General features: G+C 46.2%; 1 protein-coding gene across 1 annotated transcript in view; it reads left to right on the forward strand.

Moving 5' to 3' along the window:
- LOC129713958 (serine/threonine-protein phosphatase 6 regulatory subunit 3-like) overlaps window positions 1-13180 on the forward strand; it is an 88858-nt gene that overhangs the window by 49804 nt on the left and 25874 nt on the right. Inside the window, exons 7-16 of the mRNA XM_055663378.1 lie at window positions 258-371; window positions 673-838; window positions 1546-1698; window positions 1874-2041; window positions 2902-2966; window positions 5456-5571; window positions 7854-7939; window positions 9430-9519; window positions 10976-11073; window positions 12828-12885. Of these exons, the coding sequence (XP_055519353.1) occupies window positions 258-371; window positions 673-838; window positions 1546-1698; window positions 1874-2041; window positions 2902-2966; window positions 5456-5571; window positions 7854-7939; window positions 9430-9519; window positions 10976-11073; window positions 12828-12885 (1114 nt within the window). The remainder of the gene's footprint in view (window positions 1-257; window positions 372-672; window positions 839-1545; window positions 1699-1873; window positions 2042-2901; window positions 2967-5455; window positions 5572-7853; window positions 7940-9429; window positions 9520-10975; window positions 11074-12827; window positions 12886-13180) is intronic.

The following is a 13180-nucleotide window of genomic DNA, read 5'->3' on the forward strand; positions in this document are numbered from 1 at the left end:
GATCAAATGACACTGAAGAAATGGATGTATATGTTCAGTTTGGAGTGAAACCGCGGGTTTGGGAGCCTCTGAAAGAAGCCGAGATAAGAAACTGTAAATACTTTCATGGATGGTCTGCAGTTCCTCGTGTCCCAACTGAGAATTGGGCACAAGTGCTGCAAATTTGGAGCTGTGTTTTTCAGACCTAGCTGGTTTGTTTCTACAGTGTTAGATTTTTTTTTTTAATATCACAACCTCTATTTGATTTGCTTCCTCAGGCAGGAGACTATCAAGCAGCTGCTAGGCAACATGTTTGAGGGCGAGAAGAATGAGTCGGTGATTGTTAACGGGATCCAGGTATTGCTGACGCTGTTGGAGACACGCAGACCCCGGTACGTATGTTGAAAACCAGGCGCGGCCCTTAAATTCTCATCGCACAAACACCTGCCGCTTCCATGATTTTTGATGTTTCAAATGTTGCGATTTTTAACATAAAACTACGCGCGTGGACAGAAGCAGTGGGCGTTAGTGTCGCCCGTCCCGTGAATTTTAGATGAACAAAGTTGAAGTTTGACCACCTAAGGGAAGCCAGTCATTGTACCACCAGGGGGTGGCTGCCTCGCCAACAGTATGTCTGTCTTTTCGTCTTTTTTTTCCAGTGTGTTTTAAAAGTGTCAATGTGTCTTCCCTTAGGTCTGATCTGGGTGGTATGAGTGGGCTTTTCTGCAACATCGATGGGCAGATGGATCTGTGCCCCCCAGGAATGGACCATGCCTGTAGCCAGGTTAGCACGGGAACCCTCCAGGCCATCAAGCTGAGGCTGCAAGACTTCCATCAGCTCCTCCTTGACCCACCAAAGGTAAGCCGGAAGATCATTTTATAACAAGGTCATAAACAATAGACAATTGGTGCAGGAGTAGGCCAGCACCGCCATTCAATGTGATCATGGCTGATCATCCCCAATCAGCTCTGACTGTCTACCATGTTTCTCCCTCTTGAATGAATGAATAAGTTTAAAGGCCAAGTATATTCACATACAAAGAATTTGCCTTGGTGCTCTGCCTGCAAGTGACAACATGACATGCAGTGACAGTATGTACTTTTATCAGATTTCCCCTCAAACTCTGGCATTTCAACAGGACTTATTGACTAATAACAGTTTGAGAGTAATGGGCTCACTCCTCTCCCTTTCATGCAGAGGGCATGAAAAAGACTCTGAATTGGACTCTAAAGGGTGGTGGGTGTTTGGAACGAGCTGCCAGAGGAGGTAGTTGAGGCTGGGACAATCCCAGTAAGATACAGTTAGACAGGTACATGGATAGGACAGGTTTGGAGGGATGGACCAAGCGCGGGCAGGTGGGACTAATGCAGCTGGGACATGTTGGCTGGTGTGGACAAGTTGGGCTGAAGGGCTTGTTTCCATGCTGTATCTCTCTATAACTCTAATTACTACAGGACACTTGAAAGAGAAAAAAAAACAGCTTCTGAATGGAGACAACGCACGTTTTATTTTGTGGCCTCATTCTTGCCTCCGCTTAATTTTTTTTTTTCTGTTTCTTTTCGTAGAAAAATAAAATGGTGACGACCTGGGGCACCCTGGATCCACCACTGGGAAACACACGGCTTCATGTGGTCAAACTCGTCACTAGCATCTTGCAGGTGAACAACGGCACTGTGAATCAAGAGTTGATGGAGTTAAACACACTGGACGTTCTTCTGGTGAGTATGAGGTGGTCTCTCCTGTACTGCCCAGTGCAGAAACAAGTCATCGAATGAAACTAATTCATGTTCTAACACTCCGCAATTTCTTGACCAGTTGACCGGTTGTCATAATCCTACCTTTGTGTGTTTTCTTTTCACTCCACACCCATATTTGTTATTTTTCTGTCACCAGGATCTCTTCTTCAAATACGTGTGGAATAACTTCCTTCACTTGCAAGTGGAGCTGTGTATCAGCACGGCACTGGGCAACCCTCCAGCAGAAGACAGCACTGAAAGCAACATGGAAAAGCACACTGAGAACAACTCTGAGTCCACTCAAGATAACACACTCATCAGACATGTATGTAGACCGTGATTAACAAAGAGGCGTGCGTTTATTAAAGGCATAATAATCAGACTGCTGCGAAGCTTGTGTAGGAAGGGACTGCAGATGCTGAAGATGGACACAAAAATGATGGACTAACTCAGCGGGACAGGCAGCATCTCTGGATAGAAGGAATGGTTGAGACCCTTCTCCAGACTGAGAGTCAGGAGAGAGGGAGACAGAGATAAGGAAGTTTAAGGTGTGAGAACGAGCCATCAAAGGCGATGAAGAACTAGGAAAATGTAGATCATTGTGGAATTCTCTGCCTGTGTGGAATTCTCTGCCTCAGAGGGCGGTGGAGGCCGGTTCTCTGGATACTTTCAAGAGAGAGCTAGATAGGGCTCTTAAAGATAGCGGAGTCAGGGGATATGGGGAGAAGGCAGGAACGGGTACTGATTGGGGATGATCAGCCATGATCATATTGAATGGCGTTGCTGGCTCGAAGGGCTGAATGGCCTCCTCCTGCACCTATTGTCCACTGTTAACTAGGAGAAGGTGACAACAAAGCAAACGGATAAAATGTAATCAGGGGAAACAGTCAGACTGGTCGGAGAACTGGGAAGGGATGGAGATTTACAGTGGGGATTAACCAGACATGGTGGCTCGGGATGGAGCAGGCCGGGCATTGGTGGCAAGGTTATGTTTTCGTGGGAGAACCAAAGTCTTTGTGTGACGTTTCACTTGAGGCATGTGTGGCCCACGTGGGTATGTCAGAAAGGCCAGGCAGATACCCCAGAGGCAGCAACAGGATCAGGTGAGCAGGTGGTGTAGTGAAGTTGGGTGTTCTCACCTCGAGTTTCTAATCTTTAATCCATTTTTTTTCTTTTCCTTGTCAGCTCTTCGAGAAGTGCCAATTGATGCACAGAGTAGTGTCCGCCTGGGAGCAAAATGAAAAAATCCAGTAAGTATCCAGTAACGGGCCATTCGGCCCAACGTGTCCATGCTGACCAGCGATCACCGCTTTACACTAACACTATCGTACACGCTGAGGACTTTAAAAAAAAACAACCTATTTTTACCGAAGCCAATAAACCTAAAAACCTTTTGTTTAAGAAGGAACTGCAGAAGCTGGAAAATCGAAGGTAGACAAAAGTGCTGGAGAAACTCAGCGGGTGCAGCAGCATCTATGAAGCGAAGGAAATAGGCAACGTTTCGGGCCGAAACCCTTCCGGGTTTCGGCCCGAAACGTTGCCTATTTCCAGAAGAGTTTCAGCCTGATACGATGCTGGTTCATTATGATGATAGACACAAAATGCTGGAGTAACTCAGCGTTGTCTATTTCCAGAAGGGTTTCGGGCCAAAACGTTGCTTATTTCCTTCGCTCCATAGACGCTGCTGCACCCGCTGAGTTTCTCCAGCACTTTTGTAAGCCTACAAACCTGCACTTTTATTTGTAGTGTGGGAGGAAACCGGAGCACCCGGAGAAAACCCGCGCAGGTCACGGGGAGAACTCTGTACAGGCAGCACCTGTCGTCAGGATGGAACCCGGGTCTCTGGCGCTGTAAGGCAGCCGCCCAAAGTTGTTTCCATTTGTTTCCGCTCAGGCTTTTGGTTGCATTGCCAACATCGCGCTGGGATGTGGTGTACGGGCGAAATGAAGAGCGCGGAAAGCAGAAAATTACAGTGTACTTAAAATGGATCAATTAAGTAAAACCACTTGCAATGACGCACGTTCTGGGAAGAAATAAAAATTGCCTTTGCATCTGTTTTATATGGAAATCTAAAAATAGGATCACGTGAAAGTTGCTAATTTAGATCCATGGAATACATTGCAAAGAGGGGTATGTTAAACCCTATGACAGATGGTTGATCTGAATAGCTCCATCCACTCAGAACTGCCCCAAGGACTGTGGGCTCTCTGTAGCATCTGGCAACTGAATCATCCTACCACAGCCAGAGAGCAGCCCTAAACTACTATCTACCTCAGCAGAGACCCTTGGACTATCCTTGGTCGGACTTTGCTGGCTTTGCCGTGCACTAAACGTTATTCCCTTATGTATACACGGTAATAGCTTGATTGTAATCATGTATTGTCTTGCCGCTGACTGGATAGCACCCGACAAGCGCTTTTCACTGTACCTCGGTAAACTTGACAATAAACTAAACTGAAACTCAGATTCAGATTCAGATTCAATTTTAATTGTCATTGTCAGTGTACAGTACAGAGACAACGAAATGCATTTAGCATCTCCCTGGAAGAGCGACATAGCACATGATTTGAATAAATAATAATAAGTGTCCGGGGGGGGGGGTGGTGATTGGCAGTCACCGAGGTACGTTGTTGAGTAGAGCGACAGCCGCCGGGAAGAAGCTGTTCCTCGACCTGCTGGTTCGGCAACGGAGAGACCTGTAGCGCCTCCCGGATGGTAGGAGGGTAAACAGTCCATGGTTGGGGTGAGAGCAGTCCTTGGCGATGCTGAGCGCCCTCCGCAGACAACGCTTGCTTTGGACAGACTCAATGGAGGGGAGCGAGGAACCGGTGATGCGTTGGGCAATTTTCACCACCCTCTGCAATGCCTTCCGGTTGGAGACAGAGCAGTTGCCATACCATACTGTGATGCAGTTGGTAAGGATGCTCTCGATGGTGCAGTGGTAGAAGTTCACCAGGATCTGAGGAGACAGATGGACCTTCTTCAGTCTCCTCAGGAAGAAGAGACGCTGATGAGCCTTCTGAAATCTGTCAGTGAACTGATTATCAGATTTCAGATTTCAGTTTCAGATTGATGAGCCAACTGAAATCTGAAACATTCAAGGTGCCATTCTGGTCCATAGCCACTATTTGAAGGGGCTGCCTAGTTAATGCATGACCTTGCCTCCCCCTCTCCCTCCCCCTCCTGGAAGGATTTTGGTCATCTCTTTAATTTTGGGGGGCACAGGGCAGTCACAGTGGTGCAGCGGTAGAGTTGCTGCCTTACAGCAAATGCAGCGCCGGAGACCCGGGTTCGATCCCGACTACGGGTGCAGTCTGTACGGAGTTTGTACGTTCTCCCCGTGACCTGCGTGGGTTTTCTCCGAGATCTTCGGTTTCCTCCCACACTCCAAAGATATACAGGCTTGTAGGTTAATTGGCTTGATAAATGTAAAAATTGGCCCCGGTGGGTGTAGGATGGTGTTAATGTGTGGGGATCGCTGGTCGGCGCGGACCCGGTGGTTCGAAGGGCCTGTTTCCATGCTGTACCTCTAAACTAAACTAAAATTCCCTTTTGAATGTTGTCATTAAATCCACTTCCTCTGTCCTTTCGGGAAGAGCAACCCATGTTGCAATGTCGAAGATTTCTTCTCATCCCCATTCACATTGGCGTGAGAGGAAGCAAGAACTCGGGTTGCTTCAAAGAAGTATTTGAGTTAATAATCTGTCTCATTTGTATTCTGCTTGTCTTTGCTCTTTAGGTCAGAAGGTGGTAGGCGGAAAGGGTACATGGGTCATTTAACAAGAATAGCAAATGCCATGGCGCAGAACTCGGAAAATGGTCCTAATCAAACTTCGATAGCACAGCTGATCAAAGGTAATTCATATTCGGCCGTCTGACAGAGATCAATATCCAAACTGATCATCTGTTGATAGACACAGAGTGCTGGAGGAACTCAGCGGGTTAGACAGCATCTCTGGAGAAAAGGGATAGGCGACGTTTCGGGTCGAGACTCTTCTTCTGACTGTCTCGTTAATCTGTTGCTTCTTCCACCTGTTCTATACTTGAGTTCATCAGCTCCTTGCCTCAACATTAACTACTTTAATTCTAGAGCACTTATTAATTGAAGGTGGATGGTTATTTCTATTGTCCATTGCTGAATGTTGACAATGCTACCACCTCTTGGAGAAGTTACTGAAAGGGAAACTTGCTATCACATTGTACTCCTAATAGACAATGTTACATGGTCAAAAATTAGTTTATAACTAAACATTGGGCATCTATGAAGCTGCAGGTGACAGAGAGTTTATGGGGAGACACACAAAAAAACTCGTTCAAAAATTGATTTAGGGCAGTGGTTCTTAACCTGGGGGTTGTTTTGGGCTTTGCCAGGGGGCATTCAGATCAGATTCAGATTCAACTTTAATTGTCATTAGAAACATAGAAATTAGGTGCAGGAGTAGGCCATTCGGCCCTTCGAGCCTGCACCGCCATTCAACATGATCATGGCTGATCATCCAACTCAGTATCCCGTACCTGCCTTCTCTCCATACCCTCTGATCCCCTTGGCCACAAGGGCCACTAACTCCCTCTTAAATATAGCCAATGAACTGGCCTCAACTACCCTCTGTGGCAGTGAGTTCCAGAGATTCACCACTCTCTGTGTGAAAAAAGTTCTCCTCATCTCGGTTTTAAAGGATTTCCCCCTTATCCTTAATATTTCCCCCTTATCATTGTCAGTGTACAGTACAGAGACAACGAAATGCAGTTAGCATCTCCCTGGAAGAGCATGAAGAGGATACAAATAACATATCAATTTGTTGAGCCCATGTTTAAGAACCTAACAAAGGTACATACCACACACAGTATTTTGTTCGCATACTGGTGCCAAAAAGCTTAAGAACCACTGATTTAGGGGAAGAGGTTAAGTATTATATCTAACAAAATGCCTAAAGTAGCTGAAAAAGCCTGAGGATGGAGTATTTTAGAATTTGGCCAAGGATGATCAAGAAATGACATTCTTTCTATACACTCTCGAACCGTTCTTGAAGATTGGAGCGTAGCAAATGGGACTCGTTAATTCAGAAATGAAAGAGAAAAGCAAACTGCAAGCACAATAGCAGCTTAAAAGAAAGATAGGCATAGTGCTGCTCCGGCACTCTGGAACACCCTGCCGTTGCACATCAGACAGGCCCCCTCACTGTCCATCTTCAAATCCAGTGTTAAAACGCATTTGTACTCCCTGGCTTTTGACCATGCCTGAGGCTTTGCTTCTGTTTGTGGTGTTTTTGATGTTTCTTTATTTTACGTGTCTTTTCCTACTATTTCTTTTGATTGTTATTTTTGGTGTGTGTTAACTTTTTTGTCAATGATTAGTGATGTACAGCACTTTGTTGCAGCTATGTTTGTTTTTAAAGTGCTCTATAAATAAATTATTATTATTATTATTATTATAATAAAGTGCCTCAGCGGGTCAAGCAGCATCTCTGGAGAAAAAGGACGGGTGATGTTTCGGGTCGGGACCCTCTGTCAGACTGAAGAAGGGTCCGATCCGAAACGTCACCAGTCCTTTTTCTCCCCAGATGCTGCCTGTCCCGCTGAGTTACTCCAGCACTTTATGTCTTATCTTTGGTACAAACCAGCATCTCTTCTTTGTTTGCACAGCAGTTTAAAAAAAAAAGCTGGAAGCTGTAAACCAAAATTGTTATCATTGTTTTCTTGAGTGGCTAAATTTCTCAGTATGGTTGCAAATGGTCAGGGGTGACAATATCCATGATAGAGGCTGGAAATAAGAACGGGCGGATTTCCTTGAAAGTGCGACTTAAGGGCCTGTCCCACTTTCCCAAGTTATTCACGAATTCTCCCGAGTTTTCCCCTTGATTCAAACTCGGAGAATGTCCGTAAGGAGGCCTGCAGGAGTCCGTAGATATATCGTAGCGGCTCGTTATGCCAGCCATAGGTACTCTCTGTGAGAAGAAGTGTTTCCTCGTCTGCGTTGTAAATGGCTTGCTCCTTATTCTTAAAAGGTAGACTGATATTAATGAGTGTTTGCAGGAAGAAGAGTTTATGGACCATGGGATGACATTGCTGCCACAATATATGGATGTACACTATATGCCACTTTCATGGTTCACCTCACTGATGCTTATCATTTTCAGAGCTGCCTGAAGAAGATCGGGAGCGGTGGGATAAGTTTGTGCTGGGGTCACTGACTGACATGAACAAGAAGAACACTGTTGATTTGGTGAGTTTGACTGTGTGACTGGGAGGTGCCGGTGCCTGGACAGTCAATGCCACCTCTTGTGGCTGATCAACATTGTCCATTTAACTTCTCGCTGAAGATTCTGTGTGCCACAAGATGAATTTGTTTTGACCAATTGCTCCACAAAGTGCTAACTCGACAGGGTACAGTCCACCACCTCGCCAAACATCGGAACATAGTACATGTACAGACACAAGATACAGGGAATGTGGTTTAGCGCGCAATAAAGTCCAGTCAAGTCCAATTAAAGATAGCCCAAGGGTTTCCGTTGAGGTTAATCAGGATCTCGCTCTCGTTGGTGGTAGGACGGTTCAGTTGCCTGATCGCAGCTGGGAGGAAACTGTGTGTGTGTGTGTGTGTGTGCGCGTGCGTGTGTGCGCGTGTGTGTGTGTGTTTTCACACTTCTGTGCCTCTTGCCTGATCGGAGTGGGAAGAAGAGGATGTAACCAGGGTCCTTGATTGTGCTGCTGGCCTTGCCGAGGCAGCGTGAAGTGTAGATGGATGTCAATGGATGGGAGGTTGGTTTGGGCGATGGTCTGAGCTGCCTGCGTCCACAATTCTCTGCAATTTCTTGCGGTCTTGGATGGAGCTGTTCCCAAACCGTGTTCTGATGCATCCGGATAAAATGCTTTCTGTGGCGCATCTGTAGAAGCTGGTGAGAGTTGTTGGGGACATGCCGTGCAGATGGAGTCACACGGCGTGGAAACAGGCCCTTCAGCCCAACTTGCCCACACCTGCCAACATGTCCCAGCTACATTATTCCCACCTGCCCACGTTTGGCCCGTAACCCTCCAAACCTGGCCTATCCATGTACCTGTCTAACTGTTTCTTAAATGTTGGGATAGTCCCAGCCTCAACTATCTCCTCTGACAGCTTGTTCCATACATCCACCACCCTTTGTGTGAAAAGGTTACCCCTCAGATTTCTATTAAATCTTTTCCCCTTCACCTTAAACCTATGTCCTCTGGTCCTCGATTCCCCTACTCTGGGCAAGAGACTCTACCCCGATCTATTCCTCTCATGATTTTGTACATCTCTATAAGATCACCCCTCATCCTCCTGCGCACTGAGGAATAGAGACCCAGCCTACTCAACCTCTCCCTGTAGCTCACACCTTCTAGTCCTGGCAACATCCTCGTAAACCTTGCCCATGTACTTCTGCGTGGACCTATTTGAAGCTGGTCCTTACTTCCGACTACACAATTAGGAGGCGTTACTCCCCCTCCAATGTTGTCAACAACGTTTCCTTCTATTTTCAGCTTTGCCAGGATAAACTGTCCTCTCTGACATTGAGAGTAGCTTCAGCCACTCGGAGCTCTGTTGCTGTGAGTCACCGTCACCGACAGCCTTGTGATTCTAGATCAAACACAAATATTTAGTGCTCTAATATTTCTGGAATATATTTTTTGGTTTACTGAAAGGGTTTGGCTCGTTAGTTTCACTACGAATATCGTCTGGTGTTTATTATTCAGGTGAATATGCGGAACCTACACTCTTCGAGCGATGACGATGAGAATGATCTGAAAGAATTCAACTTCCCTCAGGAGGCTGTCCTGCAGCAGGTAAGATCCAGGAGCAGAATGGGCTGCATCTCATCCTATTAACACATGAAGTCTGTAGGTTCGAGAGCATCTTTGGAGAGAGAAATATTATGTCCTTTTATCAGTTCATATCTTTTCCCATTCCCTTACCAATTCTCTTTTCTTTGCCCTGTCTTTTCTTTATTTCTTGCTCTGCTCAATAACCAAAAATCTGTAGCCCCCTTTTGCTCTGTTTTTTTTATTTAATTCACATGTTTAATCAATAATGTTTTATTATTAATCTTTAATAGAAACATAGAAATTAGGTGCAGGAGTAGGCCATTCGGCCCTTCGAGCCTGCACCGCCATTCAATATGATCATGGCTGATCATCCAACTCAGTATCCCGTACCTGCCTTCTCTCCATACCCCCTGATCCCCTTAGCCACAAGGGCCACATCTAACTCCCTCTTAAATATAGCTGTTTTACAATGTTTTATGTGTCATTGTATATCGCGTCACTTGCGGGTGGAGCAGCAAGGCAAATTCTATGTATGTGAATACGTGGCCAATAAACTTATCCATTCATTCATCCATTCATACCATCCATCCATTCATTCATTCATTCATTCATTCATTCATTCATTCATTCATTCATTCATTCATGCATTCATTCATTCATTCATTCATTCACCCATTCATTCAATCATTCATTCATTCATTCATTCATTCAAGATTTATGCTGAGAATTGGACATGTTAGCTCAGTCCCAACTGGAGTGGTGCTTTTTTGTGTGTCATTTTTTAATAAATTTCTGTTTTTTTTTACTTTGTCTCTCTTGTTTACTCAACCTGTGATCTCTTGTGCTTTGTGCAGCCTCATTGCCCTATCACAGATTAGCCACCTTCAGAGATTTGCCTCCCTAGGTTTTGCATTCTTTTTACGAAGTTTGTATTGCATCTCTTCATTCTTCCTCGTATAATGTACCAAGAAAGTTCCCCCTCATGAAACATCATCTCCTAATGGTCTCCATTCCACCAGCCTCTTGAGGCCAATTATACAAAAAGTAGGCTTTCTCGTGCTATCTCAGTGCTGTCATATTCACTGTGTGATTTCTGTTCTGGTGCTTTGGCGATCATTTGTGTAATGGGAGGTAGACAAAAATGCTGGAGAAACTCGGCGGGTGAGGCAGCATCTATGGAGCGAAGGAATAGGTGACGTTTCGGGTCGAGACCCGAAACGTCACCTATTCCTTCGCTCCATAGATGCTGCCTCATCTGCCGAGTTTCTCCAGCATTTTTGTCTACCTTCGATTTTTCCAGCATCTGCAGTTCCTTCTTAAACATTTGCGTGATGGGTGTCAGGGGGTATGGGGAGAAGGCAGGAGAATGGGGTTGGGAGGGAGAGATAGTTCAGCCATCATTGATGGGCCGAATGGCCTATTTCTGCTGCTAACACTCACGACCTTATGACCTCACCTCCCTACTCTGACCTTTCAGGCGTTCTCCGACTACCAGATTCAACAGATGACCTCCAACTTCATCGACCAGTTTGGCTTCAATGACGAGGAATTTGCCGAGCAGGAGGAAAGTGTCAAGTGAGTTTTATTCTTTGCTGTGACTACTTTCACAGAAGAATAACCCGGGCAGGCGCCAGCAGGAAATTATTAGAAGAAGCGCACATGATATCCAGCACTTTAGAAACTGACCCTACGGCCCCACCGAGTCCGTGCCGACCAGTGATCACCCCTTACACTGGCACTATCCTACACACTATAGATCTACAATGAGCTCCTTGGTCTTCTTGGAGTTAAGTGCATTCAACACCATTATTCCATCAAAACTGATCACCAAACTCGGTAACCTGGGCATCGACCCCTCCCTCTGCAACTGGATACACCAGCACTTAGCAGCATGGTGCGCTGACAACAACCTGGCCCTTAACTCCAAGAAGACCAAGGAGCTCATTGTAGACTTCAGGAAGTCCAGAGGCGGCACGCACACCCCCATCCACATTAACGGGACGGAGGTGGAACGTGTTTCTAGCTTCAGGTTCCTGGGAGTCAACATCTCCGATGACCTCTCTTGGACCCACAATACCTCTACTCTGATCAAGAAGGCTCAGCAGCGTCTCTTCTTCCTGAGGAGACTGAAGAAGGTCCATCTCTCCTCAGATTCTGGTGAACTTCTGCCGCTGTACCATCGAGAGCATCCTTACCAACTGCATCACAGTATGGTATGGCAACTGCTCTGTCTCCGACCGGAAGGCATTGCAGAGGGTGGTGAAAATTGCCCAACGCATCACCGGTTCCACGCTCCCCTCCATTGAGTCTGTCCAAAGCAAGCACTGTCTGCGGAGGGCGCTCAGCATCACCAAGGACTGCTCTCACCCCAACCATGGACTGTTTACCCTCCTACCATCCGGGAGGCGCTACAGGTCTCTCCGTTGCCGAACCAGCAGGTCGAGGAACAGCTTCTTCCCGGCGGCTGTCACTCTACTCAACAATGTACCTCGGTGACTGCCAATCACCTCCCCCCGGACACTTATTATTTTTTTATTCAAATCGTTTGCTATGTCGCTCTTCAAGGGAGATGCTAAATGCATTTCGTTGTCTCTGTACTGTACACTGACAATGACAATTAAAATTGAATCTGAATCTGAATCTGAATCTGAATCTGAATCTGACACTATAGATCATTTACAATTTTACTGAAGTCAATTAAAGGGCCTGTCCCACTTGGTGATTTTTTTCGGCGACTGCCGGCATCGTTGACTGACGTATCAGGTCACCGAATAAGTTGCGGCGTGACTACGTATTGACCCGCGGCGTTTCCTCAAGTGTCGCAACGTTTTTCTTGTCGCCGCTGGATTTTGAATTGTACAAAATCTTTCGGCGACCCTGATACGTCAGGCACTGACGTCGGCAGTAGCCGGAAAAACCGCCAATTGGGACGGGCACCCAGCTATTCTACACGTCTTTGGCGTGTGTGTGTGTGGGGGGGAAATCCACGCGGTCACAGGGAGAACGTGCGAACTCCATGCAGACAGAACCCTAGTGTAGTCAGGATCATACTCTGACCGCTGGCGCTGTGAGGCAGCAGCTCTACCGCTGCGCCACCGCGCCACCCCAAATGGACAGGTCGAGATTAAGTCCTGGCATTTACCAGTGGGGCATTGGCAGGTGATTAAGAGGTGTTGATTGTTGGTGGAACATGGAATGACGTTGGGAAGCAGATGTTAAATAGTACGTCTATATCTATGACACTGTGCAAGTAGCCAGTTGGAATCTTATGGAAGCAGAAGGTGGTAAATGGTGTTTAATTGGTGATTTGTTTTCTATTTGATTTACAGCTCCCCATTTGAGAGAGCAGCTAACATCAGCTTTGTGTTCGATGCCAACAGTGACAGTGTGAGTATCCCCTGTTAATGCTGTCGATAATGCCCTTATATAATGTACACTTACTTACATGTGCAGTGGATAATATGACGACTAACATATATAACATATATATGACGTACGTGTCTTAATATCTTTTAGATAGACAATAGGTGCAGGAGTAGGCCATTTCGGCCCTTCGAGCCAGCACCGCCATTCACAGTAATCATGGCTGATCATCCACAATCAGTACCTCGTTCCTGCCTTCTCCCCATATCCCCTGACTCCGCTATTTTTAAGAGCTCTATCTAACTCTCTCTTGAAAACA

Source organism: Leucoraja erinacea, chromosome 37 (genome assembly GCF_028641065.1).
Source record: "Leucoraja erinacea ecotype New England chromosome 37, Leri_hhj_1, whole genome shotgun sequence".
Lineage (NCBI taxonomy): Eukaryota > Metazoa > Chordata > Chondrichthyes > Rajiformes > Rajidae > Leucoraja > Leucoraja erinaceus.